Raw genomic sequence first — 13,046 nt, 5'->3', positions numbered from 1 at the left:
TTGCTTTTAAAAGAGTCACTTTGACTTAGAATATAACATTAAATATTTTATGAGGATTTGTATGGATAAAAATGATGGTCTGCCAGAACATTTCCCCATACAAATCGTCGTAAATATTCCATTTTATATTTAATGCCATTTATCCTATAGTCAAAATTAAGAACTGAAACTTCGCCCTCTTACTGATGTTGAGCTGCTCTTTTCATTTCTAAAGTTGATTTTTACAAAAGGTAGGTAGGGTCACGTGACCTGTTAGTGCCAGTCGTCTATAAGCCTTTTCATAGTTTAAGAATCGATTCCACTGCGCATGCGATTTTGTCACGAATTTCTCACCTTTTGTTTAAACCTTCTTTTGTTCTTAATTAAACAAAAGAAGGTGAGAAATTCGGGATAAAATCGCAAGCGCAGTGGAATCGATTCTTAAACTATGAAAAGGCTTATTGCTTACTATCAATCACGTGACCTTTTGGAGTTGAATGGGGGGCAATTAATATGCAACTAGCAACTGATAAGCCGGTCACAAGATATCTCCCTATTTCTACTGCCTGAAACCAGAAACTCGAGATACACACCACATCCAACTGCACTTAATACAAACTCTTAGATCCTCAAAGCTTCCAAATGACAAAAAAAAAAAAAAAAAGCCAGTTTTCCTTCAGGAGAAATTACATCATATCACTAATTAATTACAATTTTATCAAAGAATATACTAAGCTTACTAGACTAAACTACTCTACACTCACTACACTACACTAAACTATATATATATTTACTAGTTATGAAAATAAAATGTATTATCATATAATTACCAATGAAATATCTATTTTTCTCTATTTCGAAAAATTGATATCTTCACGTGTGAAAATAACACCATTGCAATGGCTATTCAAAAATACGCGGAAATAATTGCCTGAAAAAGCCAAAACATACTTCATTGATAATTATATAATAAACAGAATATTACATGGCCGCTTGGAGATACGAAATTTATCTTCTCGCGTTGAAAATCTCTCACAAGTGAGCTGCGCCCACTTGTGAGAGATCTTTTCAACACTCGAAGATAAATTTCGTATCTCCGCGCGCCCAAGTAATATCCTCTATTTACTCAAGGGAAAATAAAACCTGCTTTACGAGGATGCCGTATGAAATGATGGAAATGGTTTGCTTGTCATTCATTCCTGATTTCGTTAACAGGCAAAAAACATGACTGGTTTCAGCTTTTTACTTTTTTTAACTCAAGGGTGCGCCACTGTCCTAGAATTCGCATCTAACTCAACATAAATGCTCAGAACTGTTTACTTTTCGTTTCTCAGCAAACAATGCCCAGAAGCGAGGGAAATTGTCTTTTTTTTCTAAATGGGGGTGGAAAGGAATCAAAAAGACCACCTCAGGCGCTGAAAAACTTAGTGATATAGCTAGTATCTCCACAACAGTTTTACTAGCCATTGATGGATGTGAAGGTCTGGAACTTCCTGGTCAAAACAGATATACTATCGACGAATCTTGGGAAAAGCATGAACGTCTTGTTGGCCAGTATGAAGCCATCACTTCTGAAATCGACTCGTATATCCTGACCGGTGGGTGATATGCTTGAAAATGCTATTGCCTTTGCGAACTATTGTTCCCTATTTGATATACACACCCCTTGCTTTGATATCCTAGTGCAATTGTTCTGGGAGACAACGGTGAGCCGTCTTTTCTTATGCAAAAAATTGTTTTGTCCTCCAGAACGTTTACTGTCGGGACTCAGTGCAAGGGGTCTATAGTAAACTGCGCGCGCGTGCTGTGTGCAGTTATAAAACACGCAAGAGTTGGCACAACACGAGAGAAGTGTTAGGAGAAGCACGACGCGTAGCGGAATGCTTCTGGACACTTCTCGAATGTTCTGCCAATCCTCAAGTGCTTTATAACTCCACACGGCCCAGCAAGCACGTTTTTTATTTCTTCTATAAAATACAAATTGCAGGAATGACAAAAATGGAAGTGCGCGAGTGTGCTGTGTGCACTCATAAAGCACGCGCTCCAATCCAATCAGAACACAAGATTTAGAACAGTTATTTTATAAAAAGGATTGGACATTGATTAGCGTGCTTCCATCGAGGTTTGGGTTCAAGCGAGAGGTTGCTAAGCACGGAGGAAGCGTAAAAGTCGCACGAGGGGAAGCCGACATAGCAAAACCGTAAAGAACATTTGTTGATCAAAACAAAATTCAAATTTTGTTCCAACGAAATCTTCATTACATAGCGCGCGCTACTCAAACACGTCAGCATGCACCATCGATTTTTGAATGCACGCTCACGCGCGCAAATTATTCAATCCTAGTCGCGTTACTGTGGCTACGTTATAATACCTCATAATCTACTTATTTTCAGCTTACAACATGAGAGACAGTGCCAATTTCAGCTACCTCATGCATAATAGCGTTACAGAGCAAATAGAGAGACTGGTGGACGAGCAAAATTATGTTTTCGAAGCTATGAATCCGCGATTTAAATTTATAATTAACAATGAAACTTACAATCTTGAGGTATGTATCCCTACCCTATCTTACCTACCCTACCCCACCCTACCTACCCTACCCTACCCTACCCTACCCTACCCTACCCTACCCTACTCTACCCTACCCTACTCTACCCTACCCTACCCTACCCTACCCTATCCTACCCTACCCTACTTTACACTGCCCCACCCCACCCTACCCTAACTTACCCTACCCTACCCTACCCTACCTACCCTACCCTACCCTACCCTACCCTACCTACTCTACCCTACCCTACCCCACCCCACTCTACCTTACTCTACCCTACTCTACCCTACCCTACCCTACCCTATATTACACTACCTCACCCCACCCCACCCCACCCTACCCTACCCTACCCATTCTATAGTTTTGCTATAATTATCTCTCTCCAGCAAATGATAAAAAAGAAAAAGTCAAATGGAGAAGAAGTTAGCTTGCTTGAAATCGACAGAGGCTACATGAAAGGGTGGGACTTGGCCTTAAGTCTTGCACTTCCTTCTCTGTCTCTTGCCATGCCTTATGTCCCGAGACTGTTCAAGCATTTGAAAGGAGGTGTGTTTGGAAGAAGGTTTAAGAAGGTAAAATAACTTATATAATAAAGAGTAATATAAAGCCTATTTACTACATGCACGTAGCTATTGTTTATAGGCAAATATCAACAATGATCATGTGCTGATCACGTGCTGATATATGACTTTGATAACGAATCAATTCAGCTCAAGGTCCCTTGGGGAAGGCTCTGCTGGATGGCAAACAAACTTTAAAATGATTCGTATCTTGAAATCGAAAGTATCTTATAAAGGAAAAAAGCCATGATTTTTGAAAAGGTTTTGGATACCACAATAGTGATCCAGCAAAAAAATCTTTGAAATAAAGGAAGTCCTAATTGCTTTACCATCCAATCTATTGCAAAAGACCTATAATCAATAAGCTATAGTGGATTTCAAAGAAGGATTTAGGACTATCCCAAGTGCCTTTGCGAACCTGAAAGTACTGCAATAGTAACTGACGATATATATAGAAAATAGGCGCTTTGCAGGCCATAAACAACAATAGAGTCCGTTCTCCCCTGGGAAACTGAATTATTTCTTGGGCAAATCAGATTAAACCATATTCAATTAACCTGCCTCCTGTCATGGTTGCTATCACTTGATGGTGCAAAGCCTCTATAGACATCGCTAAAAGACACAAGTAAACTACTCAGGAAGGGGGAGGGCGTTTCCAGCCTTACATTTCAGGACAGTGTTGTTTCCATTTACTTGTAATAAATTACGCCATTGCACTCTATTGTTCATATCATTAATAAGAATAATAAATATTATTATTATCATCATTAATTATTACTATTATTATTATTATTATTATCATTATTGTTACTTTAAACTTGAATTTTATTTTAGCAATTATTCTTTTAGTATTTGAAATAGTTTTTCATTTTTTAAATTTTTTTATATTGTTTTTTTTAAAAATATTATTATTACTATTATTAAAGGAATAGAATAGAACAACATTATCGCTATCGTTGTCGTTCTCATTATTATTATTATTATTATTATTATTATTATTATTACTTTTGCAGCTTGAAGAAAAGTTTGGTGCATTCTCGATCCTTAAGTCAACGCCTTCAGACAAGGCAAAGCTGCTCAAAGGTTATCGAAAACTTGGCGTAAAAACAGACAGCAAAGAATTGAAGTCGACATTTGACAGAGTCTTTTCAAGAATGACTAAAAAATATAGTAGAGTGCAGACAATAGTAGGTGGAATCAAGACCGGTTTTGGTACTATCGTTAGCCTAGGATCTACAGGTAACAGACTAGTAGAGTGCTCACACTAAATCCGTGAAACAAATACTAATTTTTAGCACTAAATAGTGATAATTAAACAATAGAAAACAAAGGATTCTGTATGAAATAGTACTAATTAGTACTATTTAATGTTCACGGTTTTAGTGCGTGCACTCTACTGTAAATTGTATCACCATTTTCTTATATTTTATCATCACACCGCATGGGGAAACTATACGACCACTGGGAATAGAATGACGTAGAGTAAAATCACTGAGACACTGGTGAAAAACGCACTGCGCACACTCGGAGATGGCGTAGCGTAACTAAGGGCAACTTATATTTTTGATGCCGGTGTTTTGATTGTTTTACAAAATCGCAAAACTTAAGAAAATACTGAAAACTTAAGGTTGTCCTTTTCGCAATAGCAAGATAATTTCGATTGTGATACACTGCTGATTTATACAAAAAAAACTTTTGTTTATACAAAGCAAAAATAATCTTTGAAAATACCGCCACTCGACGTCGACATCCAGCACGGCTAATTTGCAGATAATCACATGGTTGGATTCTATGTAAAGAAATTCAAAGATACCTGTAAAATTTTCAAAACGAATACTGTCGGTTAAAATAAAACCTACCTTTAGATGTGATCAATTGTCATCGTCCGCCATTTTGTTTTTTCTCCCAACGCATGCGCAGTGCGTTTTTCACCAGTGTCCACTGCAGACATGATTTTCTGAAAGCTACAAGCATTTCTTTATTAATTTTAATAGATCAGTGAATTTTAGGGGTTCATTGAATATGATAAGCAAAAATGTTATTTCATTTTCTCACAACAACCTCGTCGTTATTATTGATATTTTAAAACTTTTTTAAGCTTTGGACATTTGGGAAACGATTGAGAAGTTCAGTGATTGCGATGAAAAAGACAGAAAGGCCAAAGAAGCTGTTAAAGAAATGGAGACGTTTATTCAAAAAAACAAAGATTTGCTAGAAGACGCGAAGTCTACTGTGGAACGAACAAAAGAGGTGTGGTGATACACTTAAGTCCAAAATGGCGCACGACCGGGTGAAATCGAGGCATCCAAGGTCAAATTCACAAATTTACAGTATTTTCTTTTACTTTGATGCCGCAAAACTGTTGTGTTTCTGCATGTGAGAAGGAAAGAAAGTCAGAAAATGTGAACAAGTGTATACTTTGCATTGACAACATATTATTTCTTTGTATTTGGCCCTGGATGCCTGGTTTTCGTGTAACTCACTCAGCCGTGCGCCATTTTGGACTTTGGTGTATACAATACATACAGAAGGTAGCTATCGCTGCTTTCAAAATCTACCTCAGATTCGTTGCCAAAATTTATGAAATCCTGCGGAAACCTTTTAGTGACTATGTACCATTATATATTGTCGTAAAACATCTAGCAGGAACAACAAGACCGATGGAACTGGATTTCCAAACTTCGCCTACAAAACCGCCATTTTACCTGGCAGAGAAAATGACGCATTGCATAACATGGCATTGTTTTCGTTGCGCAGTGCATTGTGCTTGACTAGGATTTGAAATTGATTTAAAATTGTGCATTCTTTATTTTACCGTCGGTATTTGTGAATATTTAGACACGTACGAGGCTTAGCCTGAGTAAATGAGTAATAAGGGAACATAATGGCAAATTGGAACTTGCATTTATACATGTACAAAGATGATTCTCACATTGCTTGGTTTTTGTTTTCATGTTTAGGCTCTGAAAGAAATCTATGGTGTTGCTTGGCATCCAGATTTATTAGAAGCGCTCAAAATGATTAAAGAGATGGTAGACGATACAGAGATATCTAGACCTCGACCGGAAGCCACCGAGATCAGCGAAAGTATCCGGGTAAATAAATGATCTGCAAGGTTGAAAAATAAAAACAGCAACGACATGATAGATTCCAAACTAAAAGTCAAAATGCAACTGTGGACAGCTGTTTCGAACTTATTGGGTCTCTCCAGCAAGGTGTAGCAAGGTGTTAGCATCATCATCATTGATCATCATCATCACCATCATTGGTCATCATGATTATGGCTTTGATTATTATTAATATTATCATTATTATTATTATTGTTAATATTAATATTATCATTATAATTATTATGATGACGGTGATGATGATGATAATTATCATTATTATTATTATCATTATTGCTTTATTATTATTATTATCATCATCATCATCATCATTATTATTATTATTATTATTATTATTACTACTATTATTATCATCATCATCATCATCATTATTATTATTATTATTATTACTATTATTATATTCAACCTCAGGATAATCAGATATCATACATTTTTTTATTGAAGGCTTACTTGTCGGGATCGTTGGATTTCCCCGATGAATTGTTTGGTCTTCAAGATAACTTGAGAAAAAGCCTGAAACTCATCACCTACAGCGTGGGCTGCTTCCAAATGAAAGGTAATGATAGCAATCAGCTTACTGACGGCATCTTGAGAGGCAATTGGCCAATCAGCGCGAAGTTAACATGCGCAATATTTTAGCGTTATACCCCAAGGAAAGTAGTGTATTATATTCCACTGTTTTTCCATTTCCGTCCACGTGTCATTCCCTAGAGTATCATTTCTTTGTTTAACGGTTCCACATGAGAAGACACATGAATATGGATACAACTAAAACAAAGAATCTTATTCTCAAGACCATGTGTCATTCCCTAGAGTATCATTTCTTTGTTTAACGGTTGCGCACAAGAAGACACATAAATATGGATACAACTAAAATAAATAATCTTATTCTCGAGAGAATGACACGTGGTTGTAGCTGCTCAGTTAACTTGAAACTCTTGGAACTACACAAACGTCTTTACCGGTAACTGGTTCACACTCCCTCAAACTTCACACCCACTCGCTTAAATACTAACTAATTTGAATAATCAAAACACATGCACATTTACACACATTTACACAACCCCGTGAATTCACGCCTGTGACATTCGCTCTTCAGTAACAACTTCATATGACACCTTGCTAAATGTCAAACGTTTGACGGAAAACGCCTGACGTTGAACTGTAGTTAGAGGTTTGCGGTACCTAGGAAGAACGTCTTGCTAAACGTGTCTAATAAACCTGGAATAATATGATTCGTTTGGATTTCTTTAGACACTGGATATGACGTTACATGACAGACAATTTACATTTCTCCTTTTCAGGAACCTTCATAAGCCATGTAAACGATTGGTGCGCAGAAGGAAAAGATACATATGAAGAAGCGTATGACCAGTATGTTGGTGACAGTACATACAGTGAAGAGAAAATAGCCAACTGCAAAGAAAGCTCTGGCGAGCTGTTCATTACGGTAAATAGACCTATATGACGCTAGCGTAACATTATAAGATATTGGATTAATTGGAAAAAAGAGTTTATGCTAATCAGGAGGTTGATGACGACATATTCTCAACTCACAAGTTCCTTCAACATAGATTTCGGTATATCTCTTTGAGTATTTGATGAATGTCATCCAAACCATAGTTAATAGAGGGTAATGGTTAGGAAACCTATTGTTACAGGTCTTTGTTCGCTTTTAATGTTGAACCGGTCTTGACAGTGCACAATGTTTGATTTATGCTCATCCGAAATTGCAAAATAAGTAAACATAAACTTTGGGTATGGGATTGTTGTAAGGAATATTCAAATATCTCTTTCAAATCTTTAAGTATTTTGAACTAGCAGTGAAAAGAAAGATTTTGGTCTGTTCACTCAGCCATTGCCAACAATGGTAAAACAATGGTAAAACAAAGGATTGTGCACGGTCACGCTTGAAAAAAAGTGAACAATAACCTATGACAATAGAGTTTCCCAACCATTTCCCTTTATTAGCTATGTTCAAACTTTGCAGTATACTTGTATTCAAAATATGAAACATGGAAATGCACAAACTGTGGTTGCTATGCAACACACTGGTGTCCAGGCCCCTAACAACAGTTTTAGCCTTTCCTTGAGCAGAAAATTGCTTACCTAAATTTGTGTCTACGACCATAACAGATATTTCAACCTAGCCTTATTCGATACCATCTCTCGTAAAGATAGAAATTAAAAAAACCCTGAATATTAGGTAGGGGTGGCCTGGAACCGAGTCTGTTGCTATGGCAACTTATCTCTATAGTTAATTTTGAAGAACAGATAGAAAACTGTAATACTAGCAATTTTGGTTGATTTTGATTGAAATTGGGCTGAGATATAGCTTATCATTATCTTTGGCTGCTCAAGTATTGAGAATATGACGTCATCAAAAAAATGGCCGCCATTTTTCAAACTCCAATATCTTTTAAAGGAAAAAAGATATTTGAAAGAGGAAAGTGACATTTTACTTCACTATCAAAGGTCTTTCAATCCAACCAAAAAAGAGCAAGTCAGAAATTTGATGGTAGTGGCACTTGAATTAAATCGTCGCTCAGTCCCCGATGCGTATTTGTTATAGACCAACGGTACTAGTAATGTTGTGATGTCCGCATCCAATGAGACGTAACTTAAAACCAGCGTGTTGTTCATCTATTGTTGCCCAAAAACTAATGCGATGAACGGATAGACTCTCTGAATAGTCCCTTTCACAGTTCCCTGCGCATCAAAGGTACCCGTGCTTTGCATCGAAGCGAGGAAAATGGTGAGCTTGCAATGATAAAGTCCTTTTTAAACATCTTGGGCAATTATTCACATGTCTCTATCATTGAAAGCTCATCACTCGTCCCTACATCGCTTGAGATTAGTAGAAAACTCGCACGCAAAAAGAGCTTAGCCGTTGTGCCCGGTCTAGTATCGTATTGAAATGTTATCTTTCCTTGTCAATCCTAATAGTTTGTAAAAGTTATGCTTACTAATAATGTTATTATCAATTTGTTGCTTTAGTTAGATAATATGAAGCAGCTTTGGGAGAAGGCTGCCGAGAAGAATTGTACCGTGCATAAAGTTTGTCTGATGAATAATGAAGACTATGTTTCGGGCGTAAAGAGCGCGATCATGGATGGCGAGGAAGATGTCTCTAAAATTGCACAATTGCTTTTCCTCCAAGGCCATAAGGGAGTCAATGAAGAAATTGGAGCTATTATCAGGACTCTTCCAAGTATAGATGAAATGCCGCTGCCAGATAACCTCATTAAAACGATATGTCTTTTAAAAAATAACTTTGATGCGGCTGAAATTCTCGAGAATTTTAAATCTTTTGGCGTGAAAAGGAAAGTGACAAAAGCGCAAGTAGAAGAGGTTATGAAGGAGTGCCCAAAAAAAGGTATACGAATAGGAATATAGCCATCCGTCTACATTTAGCAGTAAATGCAAATTATACACGTGGTTGTGGTAATAATAATACAGTGTAATAATAATAATAATAATAATAATGATGATGATGATGATGAACTCGAAATTAATGTCCTTAACTTTGTATTAAATTCATTAAGTGTTTGATTACAATGTCTTATGTCATCGGGCAGCGCATTCCATAGTTTTGGTGCTGCTGTTTGGAAGGACCTATCTCCATAAGACTTAAGACTGCTTTTAGGTACCTTCAATAAATTCTTGGTTGATAACCGTAATTGCCTAGATGGTCTGTAACGTTGAACACGTTCAGTTAGATATTTTGGTGTCATTCCATTCCATTCCATGGTGGGGTGGTGGGGACAAACAGACAACTTTCCAACTGCTCTATTGATATAACTATGTCCAGTACTGATAGTTTGTTAGCATTTTTGAAAAAAAAAAATGAAACAAATATCGAATTTGGACTGCTTTGGCAATGGTTTAAAAAAAAAAAAACGCTTTAAGATTGTCCTTACTCGATTTTCCAAGTAATATTTGCCAAGCAATATTTATATTGCAACTTTTCTATATAAAACTTAACTATACATGCATTTTTTGGGATAGTTTGAAACAATAATATCTGGCATAAAAATAAATCTCTAGGACGAGCCAATCTTTAGTTAAAAATGGTATCTTTTTCCAATCTTAAAATGTATCGATTTGTTTAGTGTTCGATTTGTTTAGTGTATGCAACTATTTCAAAACACGTGGAAGAGGCAAACGTCAAATGGGGATTGGCGATTGCTCGACCAAAAGGCACTGTGGACATGCATCTAAACTACAAGCAACACTAAATGTATTTAAACAATTAACACTCATTGACCGTGACCGAGGGAAACAGTGTGTTCTGTGGTCCGATCCCGAAACGGTGTCAAGGGGCCACAAAACACACTGCTTTTCCGAGGTTTAAGAAGTGGTTGTTTTATACCAAATGCCAAAGAAAACAACAATTTATTTGATTATTTGATTTAGTAAAACTTGGAAAAACTTACATTTCCGCGAAAATCATTTCCGGTACAGTTATTACCGGTCAACAACATATTGTTGCCCGCTGAGATCATTTGCCGGGGAAACGGCATCAAATCTTGTTTACGTTCACGTGATATCCTTTCCCCAATCAGAGTACGAAAAAAATGGACTTTGACATTTGGTATTTAACAACAACCTTTGTGTTATTGACGAGAATAAGAAGCAGAAACAGAAGTCATTCAGCTATTCTTGTTTCCTGGAATGACCATCTCCTGTCGCTTTTCGCCTATTGCATATTGTCGTTCGCCCCTTCAACCTTTTCTGAATAGCAGCTGTGTTTCACTTGAACACGCTTCAAACACTATCAGTTAATTATGAATTTCAGTTTTATTCGTGTAACCACTCAGTAACCACTTATATTATATTATTCTCCAATATTCACTGAGGCTGAGGCAAATGATTGTTTTAGTATAAATATATAGGTGATTGTTTCAACAAAAAAAAAAAAAAAAAAAAAAAAAAAAAAAAAAGAAGAAGAAGAAGAAGATAAAAGACATTTTTTTCCGGTAACAGCAACAAAGCGTCTGTCCGCCATTTTGGATTATCGCTGGAGGTGATTATCGTGTGCGACAAGTTGCAGAGAACATTACTTCTTATAATCGCGCCTTAAGTTTCCACAATTTCAAAATCTTTTTATGCAATACTTACAAATTCATCGCGCGCTGATTGTTTTTTTTTTATCATCGATCGTTTTTGTTATTGTAAAAGACAAATTGACATCAGTTTTTTGTGTGTCTGTCTGTAGTGTGGATCTGTTGCGAATGCCCACTGATCGGCTGTAATTCGCTACAGACCACGGATAAACTTGCGTTTATTCTTTTCACCACTGAAGGTTTACAAATCAACTTGTTGCTCTCGCTCGCTCTCGCATTCTCTTCACATTCCTCACGTGCAAACGTTCGACTCAATTTGCATATATGATAATGTCGTTGCGTCATTTCCGACAGATCCACGAGGCGTCGCCAAGTTGATACGCATACTAAATGACGAAATCATATTTAATGGAGCGGAATGGTTCGGAAACTCCATAGAACAAAGCTATTGTTTTGCGTTTGAGGTTGAACCGTACCATCACGTGTTACTGACGGTGCACAATGAACCAAAGCAAGTATAGCTGAAAATATTCATTTCCTTATCATTTTCATGTATGAACATTTTGAAAGTAAAAACTTTCATTCGATGAGCAAAATTTATGCGGATATACAGCGCTAGCTAAGCAACGTTTCTTTCTCTGTGCACGGTCAACGTCATATAACAATGGATAAAGTCGAACAAAACATAGAACAATGGGTTTCCCAACCATTCCGCTCCATTAACTATGACGAAATTGATCGAACAGACACACGAAAAAATGAACTGATGTCAATTTGTTAAATCATAATGAAACCAACACTGATTTGATGTCTTTCTTTTCGTTGCAGACTGAGAACCTACGAACTTGTTGACCAAAGAATACATGAAATGGACGCGGATAACTAAAGCAAACGATGTTGATTTACAACGTTACTATGGTAACTGCTCTCGTCATACATTTACTTATAAATTGTATGAAAATCACGAAGAAGATAAATAAAGGCATTCAAAAATCCATCACATAGGTCCTTGGGAGTGATTTTAATTTTAATTTTTCAATTTTCTCTCTCTCTCTTATCATCAAGCTGCCGTCACGGCAGAATTAAGGTGGTTTTCACACATTAGAGAGTTTTAGATTGACTTTTTTTCTCCCCGCAAACGGCAAACGTGAGCACGTTTTCATAGTTTTCCTGTATTTTACTTTACTATTTACAAACCTTCTCACCAAGCGCAAATACTCTTTTGTTTTTCTACTACTTGGACTTTTTTGCGATTCTTTTTCAATATTTTAAAAGAATTTTTTACTGGTCAACTGACGTTTCACGTTTGCCGTGAACGTAAATCTAAAACTCTCTATTGGTGTATCCGGGGGGACGTGTGTGTGTGTGTGGGGGGGGGGGGGGGGGGGGGGGATGTGGCAAAATTAGCAAATAGACCAGTTTCGAATACCAAATTACCGCTGTGTTCCTCCTTGATTACAGACTCATTTGCACAGGGTTAGCCTCGTATCAGTGTCTAAATATTCACAAATACCAACGGTAAAGTAAAGAATGCACAACTTCAACAATACAAACACTTTGATACTCGACGGACCTTGACTGGAGCACGTGAATATTCTGCTCAAACTCGAGGCTAACCCTGTGCAAATGAGTCTGCATGTAATCAAGAAACACAAAGGCAATTTGGAATTCGAAAAGGGACTATTGTAGTGGCAAACTGTAGTGTGGGTTACGTTACTTTGAGAAGGTAGTTAGGGGGATTATCACATATTAAGAGGGGATATAT

General features: G+C 37.0%; 1 protein-coding gene across 1 annotated transcript in view; it reads left to right on the top strand.

Moving 5' to 3' along the window:
* Positions 1-12,281, top strand: part of LOC116308215 (uncharacterized) — a 15,676-nt gene extending 3,395 nt beyond the window's left edge. Inside the window, exons 3-12 of the mRNA XM_089027660.1 lie at positions 1,314-1,577; positions 2,373-2,527; positions 2,914-3,099; positions 4,101-4,326; positions 5,186-5,337; positions 6,048-6,182; positions 6,660-6,771; positions 7,520-7,665; positions 9,213-9,591; positions 12,110-12,281. Of these exons, the coding sequence (XP_088883786.1) occupies positions 1,314-1,577; positions 2,373-2,527; positions 2,914-3,099; positions 4,101-4,326; positions 5,186-5,337; positions 6,048-6,182; positions 6,660-6,771; positions 7,520-7,665; positions 9,213-9,591; positions 12,110-12,114 (1,760 nt within the window). The 3' untranslated portion in view covers positions 12,115-12,281. The remainder of the gene's footprint in view (positions 1-1,313; positions 1,578-2,372; positions 2,528-2,913; positions 3,100-4,100; positions 4,327-5,185; positions 5,338-6,047; positions 6,183-6,659; positions 6,772-7,519; positions 7,666-9,212; positions 9,592-12,109) is intronic.
* The last annotated feature ends 765 nt before the right edge of the window (positions 12,282-13,046 follow it).

Source organism: Actinia tenebrosa, unplaced genomic scaffold (genome assembly GCF_029948245.1).
Source record: "Actinia tenebrosa isolate PJP-AT-01 unplaced genomic scaffold, QUT_ActTen_1.0 PGA_scaffold11__36_contigs__length_13525064, whole genome shotgun sequence".
In the NCBI taxonomy this organism is placed as follows: domain Eukaryota; kingdom Metazoa; phylum Cnidaria; class Anthozoa; order Actiniaria; family Actiniidae; genus Actinia; species Actinia tenebrosa.
Note: the sequence above shows the minus strand (reverse complement) of the source record. Positions and strands in the feature narration are given on the sequence as shown.